General features: G+C 40.8%; 1 protein-coding gene across 11 annotated transcripts in view; it reads right to left on the bottom strand.

The window, feature by feature from the left end:
- The window catches only part of TRAK1 (trafficking kinesin protein 1), a 438,997-nt gene that overhangs the window by 151,207 nt on the left and 273,577 nt on the right, over positions 1 to 14,213 (bottom strand). For all 11 annotated transcript variants that reach the window (XM_058184206.1, XM_058184203.1, XM_058184202.1 and 8 more), the window contains one exon: positions 3,258 to 3,334. In XM_058184206.1, the coding sequence (XP_058040189.1) occupies positions 3,258 to 3,334 (77 nt within the window). The remainder of the gene's footprint in view (positions 1 to 3,257; positions 3,335 to 14,213) is intronic.

A 14,213-nucleotide genomic window follows, 5' to 3' on the forward strand; every position in this document is an offset into this window, starting at 1 on the left:
AATTTACAGGCATGATTAGAATGATTTATTCGAATCAATTGGCGAAAATAATTATAAATGGGGAAACAACGGAGGAGATTAGTATAACCAAAGGGATAAGACAGGGATGTCCCCTGTCCCCCCTTCTATTTATATTATCATTGGAGATATTATTGAGACAAATTAGACATAGCCGAACAATAAAAGGATTGAAAATCAAACAGGAAGAATATAAGGTTCAAGCTTTCGCAGATGATCTGGCTTTTATAATAGACCCTTTGGAAATGGGAGCCATCCTGGTGCAGGAAATTGAAGAATTTGGTAAAGTGGCCAGACTCAAAATAAAGAAAAAACTAAAATCCTACTAAGAACCTTACAAAAATGCAAAATGAGGAATTGGAAGAAAAACTGGGGATTCAAACTGTTAAAAAAGTGAAGTATCTGGGAATCTGGTTAACGGCTAAATGCTCGACAATAAAAGAGGACAATTATGATAAATTGGTATAGCAGATACAAAAAGACTTAGACAATTGAGCAAAATTACAAATATCTTTAAATATCTTTAATCAGTAGAATCGCCACAATAAAAATGAACGTACTACCCAAATTGTTTTATCTCTTTCAAACAATGCCAATAAGATTGGGGAAAATATAAATAAAATAATGGGTAAATTCATTTGGTTGGGGAAAAAAGCCCGAATAAAGCTTAAACTTTTACAGGACTCTAGAACCAAAGGAGGCTTTGGCCTCCCGGATTAGGAATTATACTATCAAGCAGCAGCAACGTGGCTTAAAGATTGGGTCCAATTAAATAACAAGAGGGTATTAATTCTAGAGAGTCACAACCTTCATCAGTTGGGATAGTATGTGTTTCTGTGGGAAGGGAAAAAGAAAACTCATATACTTTCAAAGACATCTAGTGTGAAATGCTTTGATAAATATTTGGGATAAAATTAAGAGAAACCATTATATGAAAGTTCCAGTTTGGATTTCAACAATGGAGGCAATAATTTATCCAAATGTATTAGATATAAACAAAGCAGTAAGGTATTCAGAATTACTAGATGAACAAGGAAATTTAAAATTGGAGCAAGATTTTAAAAATCAAGGAATAAAAATGGATTGTTGGCCTTACCTGCAAATTAGAATAAAATATAAAAAAGATAGGGAACAATATGGCATCTATGGAAAACAATTGGAACTTGACAAAATAATATTAGGAACAGGAGAGAAAATGATTACTAAAATGTACAACTTTCTATTAAAATTTAAAATGGAAGAAGAAAATGTGAAAGACAATGATTAGTTGGGCGAGAAATTTTGGACATACTATTCAATTAAATCAATGGGATAAATTATGGGAGAGAAACTACAAACTAACTAACAAACGATGTCAGCTGCTTATAAGGAGAACCTCTATAAAACGTTTTATTGGTGGCACTTTCCACCAGCCAGATTGGCTAAGATGTTCTTAAACCGATCACCAGAGTGCTGGAGATGTGGCTACAAGCAGGGAACATTCTAGTACATGTGGTGGAAGTCCAGGTCTTCATTGATTTAATGGACTGAGGAGGCAAAATTAAAGCTACAGGCTTGCTTTGACTGTACTGATTGGAATATTTTTGAAGATACCTCTGCAGACCTGGATGAACTCACAGATACTGTAACATCAAATGTCAGCTTCTGTGAAGATCTATGTGTACCGACAAGGAACTTGCAAATATACAGTAAGTGTATAAATTTGTGTCTTGTGTCTTGTGTTTTAAATGTTGAAAAATTTAATATATTTTTTTTAAGTTTCATTCCCCAGGTGTTCCTGGTGAAGCTGGGCGGGGATGTCCAATCCACGTCCTGCATAGTGTCATGCAGAGCACATCTTCAGGTGCTTTCATCCATCTGGTGTTCTAGGATGATTGGCCTTGACCGGGTGTAAATAACTCCATTCAGCAGCGCAGTAATTCTTGGGAGCAAACCTCCCTTTTAGTTCACATGGGCCTTCATCACACCTCTTTGGCTGAAAAAATGGTTTTAAAAGGCTCCTCTGACATTCCCAGCTGAGTTGCCTGATTGTCAGAGGCTTTTCTTTTCTTTTAAAAGTATTTTTTTTGCCTTTAAAAGAAAAAAAAAGCCTCTGACAAACAGGCAATTCAGCTGGGATCACCAGAGGAGCCTTTTAAAAGCATTTTTTCTACAACCTCTTTGGCTGAAGATGTTGTAAAAAATGCTTTTAAAAGCCTCCGATGATCAGGCAACTCAGCTGGGATCGCCAGAGAAGCCTTTTAAAAGTATTTTTTCTACAACCTCTTCGGCCGAAGAGGTTGTTTAAAAATGCTTTAAAAAGCCTCTGATGATCCCAGCTGAGCTCCGTGATCATCAGAGGCTTTTTTTTTTTACTTTTAAAAGCATTTTTTTCGGCCAAAGAAAAAATGCTTTTAAAAGGAAAAAGAAAAACCTCTGATGATCGTACGGCTGGGCATTGTGGTGGGGGTCAGGGATTTTTGCTACCGGTTCTCCAAACCACCTGTGCCATCACTACCGGATTGGGTGTTCCGGTCCAAATCAGGAGCATTTCATCCCTGAGCTAAGGCAACATTCTTTCAATAATGCTTTTGAGCACAAAGCATTGGTTTCAATATAAAAAGCATGTTGATTTTCTCAGTGGAGATAAAAAGTGCCAGCTGGACTTTTAACATACAAGGGGAAAAGGGCAGCTGATCATCTTGGCACAAATTTGAAGCCAAAACCTGATAACTGTGATTTAGATTGGTTTATAGTTTCCTACTTTGACCTCTATCAAGGAGTAATTAAATCTTAAGGCTCCAAGCCTAAATCAGTACTATGCTTAGAAAGACCAAAACATATTTTTAATCTTATGACAGCTTTTTTTAAAAATAAAAAACAGTTATGAATAAAACTCATGAACAGAAACAGTGGCTTTGCATCTTCTAATTAAGTTTTTTTTAATTCTAGCAATAGAATTACAGCTGTGCAATATTTATAGGATTGTTTTAAGGAAATCCTGTAATCAAGAGTCCTATTAATATTAACCCTTATGGACATCAGAGTAACAAATTATATTGAACTGAAATAGAATTGAATAAATAAAAGAAATAGCATGCTGGGAATTAAGCAATGGGCAGTTTTCCAGTAATCCCTCTATAAGGGGCTAAATTAAGAAGGCTTCAGATATATGGTAATCTCATGAAGCCTGAAAAGAATCAAACATTGATTACTGTGTTATAACCATGTTACCATACATATGAACATGGGGTACTTACTTCCTCAAGAAGACGTGTAACAGCATCAATGTCATTGTATGTTTTAGTCATCTGGCCCACTCGTTCAGCACATAAAACTGAAATAAAACAGGTAATATTTTATCTACTATAAAAAAAGAAATTTAAACCTAATATAACTGAAAAGACATTTTTTTCAAAAAATCAATTCTGTATGACTTTATTCATATACCGATATTATTCATATTAAGTTCAATGGAATATGCTCGACTTAACCCTATATTGCATTTAATAGGGCATTTAAAACATCACCTTGTGTTCCCAGTAATTCCAAGATTTCTAACTTAATATTACAAAATTTTGAATACCTCATTTCTTCAATAGTTTTTATATTATCCCATTAAAACAAAATATTTGCATATGACTGACCACAAAATGATATACCTAGATTAAGTATAGCTTAGTATACTGTGGGAAGCCTCCCCTTCAGAAGAATGAAATATTTGGGAAATATAAAAAGGCAGGATAAAATATTTCCCCTAAAAGGAAAAATAAAAAAAAATCTTAAGGAAAGCAGAAACCAGCCCCCGTTTCCCTGCCCCAAGCAGAAACTGAGGAGGCCAGCGTTTAGAAAAACAGATTTAGTAATCCATTAAGAAAGACTGGGTCAAGACAGAAACTCAGATAAGCAACAAACAAAAGATTGACAAAATTAACTTGGAAAAACACCTAGGATTTGCATTTCTTCTTTTCTCTATAGAGCCAGCTATGACCCCTACATAATTCCCAAATGACCCCCATAGGAATCCAGAAGGTATAAAAACCCACCCACTCTAAATTCCATTTTGTCAGCTGCACCAGAACCACAAAGCCTGGTGGTTCTGCTTCATCATTGAACTTTCTTTCTAATCAGCCTCCATGTTGTTTCCACCTCTTTTCCCAGCTTGCAACTGAACCAGATGGATTTTTTCTTCCAACAATACAATACTTTAAAAAATAATTTAGAGGTTTCAAACTTTATTGGTGCAAAATGCACATAGCAATTTTCAAATTGTGCTCTGCTGTGCTTCAGGGCACCACAATGATCTCACTAACAGTTTCATTTATTAAGTAGCAAAATATTCCATGGTTTCACACTGAATTCACTATTGCACACAATTTAGGACCTGCAGTTTAGGACCTGCAATTTAGGACCTGCAGATTCCAAAACCTTAGCCCCAAGAGATTCACATACTATATGTTCTTGTTGTTAGTTGCGAAGTCGTGTCTGACCCATCGCAACCCCATGGACAATGTTCCTCCAGGCCTGCCTGTCCTCTACCATCCTCTGGAGTCCATTTAAACTCATTCCTATTGCTTCAGTGACTTCATCCAGCCACCTCATTCTCTGTTGTCCCGTTCTTCTTTTGCTCTCAATCTTTCCTAGCATTAGGCTCTTCTCTAGTGAGTCCTTTCTTCTCATTAGGTGGCCAAAGTATTTGAGGTTCATCTTCAGGATCTGGCCTTCTAAAGAGCAGTCAGGGTTGATCTCCTCTAGGACTGACCAGTTTGATCGCCTTGCAGTCCAAGGGACTCGCAGGAGTCTTCGCCAGCACCAGAATTTAAAGGCCTCAATTCTTTGGTGCTCAGCCTTTCTTATGGTCCAACTTTCACAGCCATACATTGCAACTGGGAAACCCATTGCCTTGACTATACGCACTTTTGTTGGCAGAGTGATGTCTCTGCTTTTTAGTATGCTGTCTAGATTTGTCATAGCTTTCCTCCACAGGAGCAAGTGTCTTTTACTTTCTTAGCTGCAGTCCCCATCTATGGTGATCTTGGAGCCCAGGAAAATAAAATCTGTCATTACCTCCATTTCTTCCCCATCTATTTGCCAGGAATTGAGAGGGCTGGATGCCATGATCTTAGTTTTTTTAATGTTGAGTTTCAAGCCAACTTTTGCACACTCCTCTTGTCGTGTCCCACTCCTCCTCTGATGGCCGGGTCGGGGAAGTCTGTATCAAGCGTGGCTACAAAGCCTCTGCAGCTTTGCCAAAGTTCTGTCAGAGTTCTCAGGGCAGGCAGGAGTCCAAGATGTGACTTCAGCAATCCAAATTAGACTTTGCCTGACTCAAAGAATGCCAGAAAGCAGATCCTTTATATAGGTCATGGGGTGTGGCTCCATGACTCAGCACTTATCCAGGCCTGCCCCTCCCTTCCTTCTGCTGACGTTGCCTCTCCATTCTCCAGAAGCATGGATCCCTCCACCCTCCGGCTGCCGGCAATCCCAGCTCATGACTGGCCTCATATTTCTCATGTTCACATGCTGTGGGGGAGGGGTTTATCTGCTCGGTTTGTCCGGGCATGGTGCCAGGACTGGGGGCTGAAGGCATGCCAGGCCATTCGTCTTGCTCGGTCTGTCTGTCAGGGCATCCATTTCTGGATGAGGTAACAGGAGATGAGAGGGGCTCCGCTGCGGAGAGGGGGGCGAGCGAGGCACAACACCTCTTTTACCTGCATCAAGAGGCTCTTTAGTTCATCTTCATTTTCTGCCATTAGAATGGTATCATCTGCATATCTGAGGTTGTTGATATTTCTCCCGGCAATCTTAATTCCAACTTTTGATTCATCTCATCCCGCCTTTCTCATGATGTGCTCTGCATATAAGTTAAATAGGCAGGGTGACAGTATAGAGCCTTGCTGGACCCCTTTTCGAATTTTGAACCAATTAGTGATTCTGTGTCCAGTTCTTGTTATTGCTTCTTGACCCGCATATAGATTTCCCAAGAGACAAATAAGATGGTCTTGCCACAATTTGTTGTGATCCACATAGTCAAAGGCTTCAGCATAGTCAATGAAGCAGAAGTAGATGTTTTTCTGGAACTCCCTATCTTTCTCCATGATCCAGTGTATGTTGGCAATTTGATTTCTAGTTCCTCTGCCTCTTGTTATCAGTAAAGCAACATTAAAGGATGCTGGATTTACAGCGCCTGAAGATTTGCAAATCTTTTATCTAAAATTAGATGTAACAAAAGTATATCTGATGTTCATGTTTACCTTTAATATTCACCAGTGAAACTGGTCCTAGGATAGAGTAGCACATATTATTAAAAACTGAACCTGCTTGTCCTACCAGACTGGACATCAAGATCTAACTCTTTATCCTGGTTCTGTAGTAGAATGATAGCAGTAGAGTGAATGGTTGTTGAGCATCCTAGGAGAATGACTGAGCAGCTAGGTTTTTGATTTTGGTTTTATAATTTTTTAGTTTTATTGCTTTTGAGAGTCACACAGAATTGTCCTCTAAGATAGCAAGTACTAGTAAGTACTAAAGACACATTGTTACTTTCTTTTATTTCTCTAGCTCAGTGGAAAAGACCTTTGTTAAATATTGATACTTAAACTTACATGTAAATGCCTATGGGAGTTATGTTACTATATACTTAATTGTTTGGGTTGCCATTATGAAGTATTACAATTCTTCTGCTTTTTGAGATTTATAATAGAATTAAATGCTTTGACCCTGTGATTCTGTGCTTTCCAGAGTTGATAGTAAATCCTAGGTAAATGATTTTTTTCTTGCATAGGAAATGCACACACACCCAAATGAACAAACAAACAAGCAAACAAAAAACCTAGGGAAGATTTCAAAAAGTTTCAATCAGTAATTATACTATGAATAAACTATTAAGAAGTTTTTCAATGATCAGTGAATCATAGCTTTAATAAGTTTTCCCCAAAGTGATAATGTATTCAATTGCAAATCTTCAATATCCCAGCCAAATGGATGGGCTGGAGAACTACATCTGTGGAGCACTAAACTGGGGAAAGGTTTCTTAGGATTTCTAAATAAGCAAACCATAACATAACTGGTGGAGTAGCAGATTGGTCATAAACATTCATGGTCTACATACACAATATATCATAATGATGTCACTATTCTAAAGACATAAAGAAATGGACTTCAAAATATGTAGAAACCATTTCATAGGCAAAAACTGCTGAAACATTTTTAAGTCTACAACAAGAACATTTAGAATAGATTCCTCCCAAATTCTTTGATGTTTAAGGAGAAGGAGGTACAGAACAATCAAACTGTTATTATAGCCAAACAGAATAAAAGTAGTTTTAGTTTTCCTATAGAGTTAATTTACAGATCTGATCTGCCTAAGATCAGCTGAAGTCCTAAAGATTATCTTCATGACACATCCAGTAGTATTTGTTACTTATCCGACTCATACAGAAACAAATGCAAATTTCAACTTCTATTAATGTTCATTTTAGAACTCCATTCTCTCATACATTCACATAACCATGCATATTATTCAACTTGAAGTTTAGTTGCTAAATTTGAGTTCTACTAGACTCAAAGGTGCGTATGCATCATGCAATACTTCTACTGTGTAATAGTTCAAATATTACATCAAGATTTAGTTATCTGTGCTTTGCTCACTCTACTTGATTCTATTTTCTGTTAATGAAAATTCTGTAAAACAAACATTCAGTGTGAATTCAGTGTACCTACCTATCCAGTCTAAATAGCAGTCTTCTATTTAGAAAACAACTGGCTAATACATTTATAATACTGCATATTCCTAAAAGGCATTTGGCAACAGTAAGATGCCATCATGAAGAAGCAAACTAATCAAAGTATATACTGCCAAATAAAACTGGTTTCCCTAACACTGATTTTTATATGAATATTACTTACTAAATTAATGTTTTTTCTGATACTGTAAATAAAACTCCAATTCTTAAGATTTTTCCTTTTCAGGGAAAAATATTTAGTTTAGTTGCCAGTCCGGCTTCAGGCCTGGGTATAGCACGGAGACGGCTTTGGTCGCGTGGGTTGATGATCTCTGGAGGGCACGGGACAGGGGTTGTTCCTCTGTCCTCGTCCTGTTGGATCTGTCAGCGGCTTTTGATACCATCGACCATGGTATCTTGCTGCGACGGTTGGAGGGTTTGGGAGTGGGGGCACCGTTTTTCGGTGGTTCTCCTCCTACCTCTCCGACCGTTCGCAGACGGTATTGACAGGGGGGCAGAGGTCGATTGCTAGGCAACTCACTTGTGGGGTTCCGCAGGGGTCGATTCTCTCGCCTCTCCTGTTCAACATCTATATGAAGCCGCTGGGGGAGATCATCCGTGGTTTCGGGGTGAGTTGTCAATTGTACGGTAATGACACTCAGCTGTACATTTCAACCCCGAACCACCCCAATGAAGCCGTTGATGTGATGACCCGGTGTCTCGAGGCCGTTCGAGTCTGGATGGGGATGAACAGACTCCGACTCAACCCATCCAAGACAGAGTGGCTGTGGATACCGTCATCCCGGCACAGTCAATTAACTCCATCTTTGACTATGGGGGCGAATCGTTGGCCCCCAGGGGGTTGGTGCACAATTTAGGCGTTCTCCTGGATGCGCGGCTGTCTCTAGAAAACCATCTGACGGCCGTCGCCAAGGGAGCTTTTTATCAGATTTGCCTGATTCGCCAATTGCGCCCTTTCCTGGATCGGGACTCGTTATGTACAGTCACTCATGCCCTCGTTACTTCCCGTCTGGATTACTACAATGCTCTCTACATGGGGCTCCCCTTGAAGAGCACCAGGAGGCTCCAACTGGTACAGAATGTGGCCGCGCGGGGGATCGAGGGAGCTTCTCGTAGCTCCCATGTAACACCTCTCCTGCGCAGGCTGAATTGGTTGCCGGTGGTCTTCCGGCTGCGATTCAAGGTTCTGGTTATCACCTTTAAAGCGCTCCATGGCATTGGACCAGGATATTTATGGGACTGCCTACTGCCATCAGCAACCTCCCATCGACCAGTGCGCTCCCACAGAGAGGGCCTCCTCAGGGTGTCGTCGGCCAGACAATGTTGGCTGGCAACCCCCAGGGGAAGAGCGTTCTCTGTGGGAGTTCCGGCCCTGTGGAATGAACTACCCGTTGGGCTACGCCTTCTCTCTGACCTTCGGACCTTTAAGCGCAAGCTCAAAACCTTCTTCTTTCACCAAGCAGGGCTGGCCTGATATAATTTTAAATTGACTGTTTTAATGGGATTTTAAGGGGATTAATTTTATTTACTATTTTTATTCAAAATTTTTAATTTTCAGCTTATTGAATAAGATTTTTAATTGGTTTATTGTATTTTAATTTTTTTCCGATATTTATGTTTTATTTTTGCGGTATGCTGCCCTGAGTCTTCAGAGAAGGGCGGTATAAAAATATGAATAATAAATAAATAAATAAATAAATACTTATAAGCCAGTCTGCATATTACATATACAAAACATATGAACTGAAGTTCTTCTGTCATCTCAAAGAAAATTCACCACCATTGGTCATTTTTTACTAGTACTTCAGTATGACTGTCAGATCCCTAATGTGATACTGCCATTCAAATGGAGGGAGTGGGGAACATGGGGATAAGCTGTATTTTATAACCTTTTCCTGGCCCCTAAGAATATTTCCTGCAATATTCTCACCGTTTGGGAATGAAATAAGGAGGGAGGGCTATGTGGATTGTGTCAGTTAGTTGAAAGTGGAAGAAGACCATGGGAACGGATCCTTATCTGGTTCTCAGGACGGCCGTCGCAATAAACATCTTCACACCTGTGGATTGGCTAAATCCACATTCAGACTGGAGGGAGGGATTCTAAAGCCCTATTTCTAAATATATAGTTTGGGAGGGAATTTAAAGTCTGCTTCACCTGTTCTGCTATCACTTCTTCTCAATAAAAGGTTCCTTTTGAAATACCACATTTCAAGAGTCTATACTTTCTTGGGAAAGGAGGAGAGGCAGATCCTTACAGAAAGCAGACTCTGCAAAGTAGGTCAACCTGGAGAACCACATTTCACCCTACCGTGGGGACCATGCAACAATCTCCGAGCAAAGCAGCAAACGAGGAGAAATTGAATGCTATGCAGATATCTCCACCATCACTCTGCATATTCCTCATACCCAGTCATGGAATTGGGGATACCCCAAGAGGATTCCAAGAGACCACGCTGGTTGCTCGGAATTTGGAAGAAAAGAGACAACTGGGATGGGAGGACCTGAGGAGTCACCCTAAACCAAGGCAGGTGAAAGCCCGGCTGGAAATTAGAGCTGGAAGTTCTGTCCGACCAAGAAGAAACTTTTGAAGAAAACAGACCGACTGAAGCACCACATCAACCAGCTGGTAATAGAGGTGCTAGAAAACATCAACCTGAGGTGAGAACCGGACCGCCACTCAGAGGAGCTGAAGCCGCAGATGACAACCAGGTGATTATCCCAGACACCGCTGCAGGAGATCAAGCCAATGCCGCTGAAATAGCTGATGCCGCAACAAACACCCCCTTGCGATCTGAGCTACTGCAAATACATCAGGTCAGCCTAGGGGCCCACAGTCGGAGAGACAGGCACCACACTTAGGAGTGAAGTTCGATGGAAACCCACAGCAGCTAGGATTCTTCATGGACATGTACTCACCTACATGCAAGAATATAGACACACATTTCAAACCCAAGGCGCTTGAGTATGAGTCATGATGCTTGCGTTAGAGGGAGCTGCAGACAGATGAGTGGTCACGCTGCACTACGCGGATACTGCAAAGTTGAGAAACTTCGACAGATGCATGATAGCTCTACATCACCATTTTGAGGACCCCCTAGCTGACTGGAAAGCCTGAGACCGAATCAAAGTCGTGAAGCAAGGGCGATGATCCATAGCTAAATACACTGAGGTGTTCCAGGACCTGGCCTGCCGCATTGCCTGGCTGCAGAGTTGCTGATTGAAGATGCCGGTGAGGAAATCAGACTACTTGTCAGGGAGGAATCCACAAAGCCAAGCCCCTGAAGGAAGGAAACTGCCCTGCAAAGCTAGGCAACCATTGAGTTTCAGGACCCCTATCCCTTGGGGACTGGAACTCCAGAAATCCAACTGGAAGAACCAACTTTCACTGAAAGTGACCCAGAAGATGAACCACTGGTAAGCAACCCAATTGAACCGATACCCCCCACCCAAGACTGTTTATACCAAGTCAAGGCAGAGAAGTAAAAATCTCTGCTTTTTTAGACTGGGGATGCACAAGTTGCCTGGTAAGTCCCACCCTAGTAGGGAAACTGGGAATAAATCTAAGGAGACTAAGGAACCCGATTGAATTTTACTAATTAGACAGATCAATATCTGGGAGAGAATGTCCCATGTTTGCTACTGAGCCTCTACAAATAACTATGGATAATCATAAAGAGACATTGACATTTGTGGTGGCACCCAGCATGGAATTGCCGTTAATATTGGGGTTAGCATGGCTGAGAAAATGGAATCACAAAATTAACTGAAAGCAAGGGTCAATCAGATTTCAGTTACAGATAACTTGTTGATGACAAAAAGGGAGACTGGAGGGGGGTGGGGCTGACCGCAAAACGGCAATGCCTGGTTGGGGAACGCCAAATGGAAATATACCAAAGAAATACAGAGACCTAACTGAGCTTTGCACACGCTACCGCCTGCGCAATCAAGATCCTGCCAGGGGCAAAGCTTTCCAAACCAAAAATGTACTGCCTGTCCCTTAGAGAACTGACAGAATTAAGAGCTTTCATTGACAAAAACCTGAAAAGATGGTTCACTGAACCAGCACACCCAAAATCACAGCCCCAGTATTTTTCAGAGAAAAAAAAGATAGCTCTATGAGATTATACATTAAAGGAATTTAAATACAATAAACGTAGAAAACATGTAGCCTCTCCCCCTTATGAAGGATATGTTGGCACACCTCTCACAAGGAAAAATCTTTTCAAAGCTAGACCTGAGAGAAGCATACTATCGAATAAGAATAAGGGAGGGAGACGAGTGGAAAATGGCATTTAGCACATCACTGGGCTGCTACCAATTTAAGGCACTTCCTTTTGGATTACAAGGAGCCCCAGCTGTATTCATGCAACTAAGAAACTAAGTGCTCCATGAACATTTATATAAAGGGGTCCTGGTTTACCTGAACATTTTAATATATACGAAGACAAAAGAAGAACATGTAAAATTACTCAGGGTGGTCCTAAATAAACTCGTGGCAAAGCTCTATGCCAAGCTCTCTAAATGTGAATTCCACCAGGAAAAGATTGACTACCTGGGATATCGCATTTCATACCAAGGGATAGAAATGGATCCCCCAAAAGTCCAAGCAGTAATTGACTGGAAAATGCCCTGCACACACAAGCAACTACAAAGCTTTCTGGGATTTGCTAACTTTTACCACCAATTTATCCCAGCCTTTGCTCAAACAGCCCTTCCAATAACCAACCTCCTAAAAACAAAAGGGGAGGGAAAATCAAAGCTTAAACAGTCGTTGAACTAGACAATGGAATGCCAAGCAGCATTTAAGAAACTCAAGCGGCTTCTTTTGGCTGAACCAGTTTTAAAACATCCAGACACAGAGAAACCATTTCTAATACAAGTGGATGCAGGTGATGTGGCAATAGGGGCAAATATTGCAAACAAACAAGCAGGGACAGCTGCAACCCTACGCCTACAGGTCCAAAAAATTAACAGAAACTGAGCAAAGGTGGGCTATCTGGGAAAAAGATGCAGACCGCTGGGCACTCATCACATGGAGACAATTCTTAGAGGGAAGTAAGATCCCTTTTGAAGTCTGGACTGATCACAAAAAATTGGAAGCTCTAAAAACCTCAAGGAAACTCTCCCCAAAACAAGTCAGGTGGGCTCAATATTTCAAATGGTTTGACTTTACCCTTAAGTATCTCCCTCGGGAGGAAACTTCTTACCAGATGCCCTATCAAGGAAATCACAATACAACAGTGTAAAGCCTGAAGTAATCAGACCAACCCTTCAGGATAATCAAGTTGCAGTTAAAGTAATAACTAGATCAAAAACCAAACAAGGGACCAATGATAATAACTACCCAAGTGTTTAAGCAAGCCTTAAGCAACTACCAGTGGTTCCTAAACCACAAAAACCTCTGCCTCATCAAAGAGGACTTAGCATGGGTGGGAGGAAAGTTATACGTACCAGCCAGCCAAAGATTAGACCTTATGAAACATTGCCACGACTCTAAACTGGCTCGTCACTTTGGATTTGTCAAAACATTGCACCTCATCAAAAGACAATTCTGGTGGCCATCACTGAAAAAGGACATTGAAAATTACATGGCCAGCTGTCCTATCAGTGCTGCAGCCAAAAGACAGCAAGGAAAAACCCCAGGACTGTTACAAAGAGTAGCTGAACCTTCAGCACCCTGGAGAGACTTCTCTATGGATTTTATAGTAGAATTGCCAGAGAGTGCAGGGAACACTGTCATTTGAGTCATAACAGACTTATTTTCTAAACAAGCTCATTTTATTCCTTGTCAAAAGATCCCAAAAGCCAAAGCCTTAGCAAAATTATTCCTGATACACATTTATCATTCACATGGAACTCCACAGAGAATCATTTCTGATAAGGGGGGTGGGTCCAATTCACATCAAAACTTTGGAGGGTGTTCCTAACACTACTTGGCACCCAAGGCTTAAACTCATAATGGCCAATGTGAAAAAACTAACGGGGTGTTAGAACAATATTTAAGGTGTTTTAATAATTATCAACACGATAACTGGACTGAACTACTCTGTACACTCTAGCACAGGCTACACCTCTTTTAAAGTAGCTACAGGCCAAGATTTCACCCCCATGCAAACTACCAATGGAAACACCCACCATCCCCTCCCTGAAGGAATGGATGGAAACCCTACAAAACACTTGGCCTGTAGCTACCTTAAATCTTACTTTCTTTCCAAGCCAGGCATACATGGAATACATTCTGAGTTTTGCTAACTTGGTCCCATGTTCTAATTGGTACAATCCATGGCCCGATGAGAGGGGAAGATGTTACACTCCTCCTCGCTAAATGCTTTACCTAAGTCTATATATTTCTTAGGAATCTGGGGTTTGCCTGGAGGCATGTCTGAAATGATGACTGCTGTTTCTGGCGGCTGGCCCTTATGGTTGGCAGTCTCTTGGGAGGAGGGACAGGGGGCTGTGGCCTGATGCCAA

The sequence above is a fragment of the Ahaetulla prasina genome, chromosome 4 (assembly GCF_028640845.1).
Source record: "Ahaetulla prasina isolate Xishuangbanna chromosome 4, ASM2864084v1, whole genome shotgun sequence".
In the NCBI taxonomy this organism is placed as follows: Eukaryota; Metazoa; Chordata; class Lepidosauria; order Squamata; family Colubridae; genus Ahaetulla; species Ahaetulla prasina.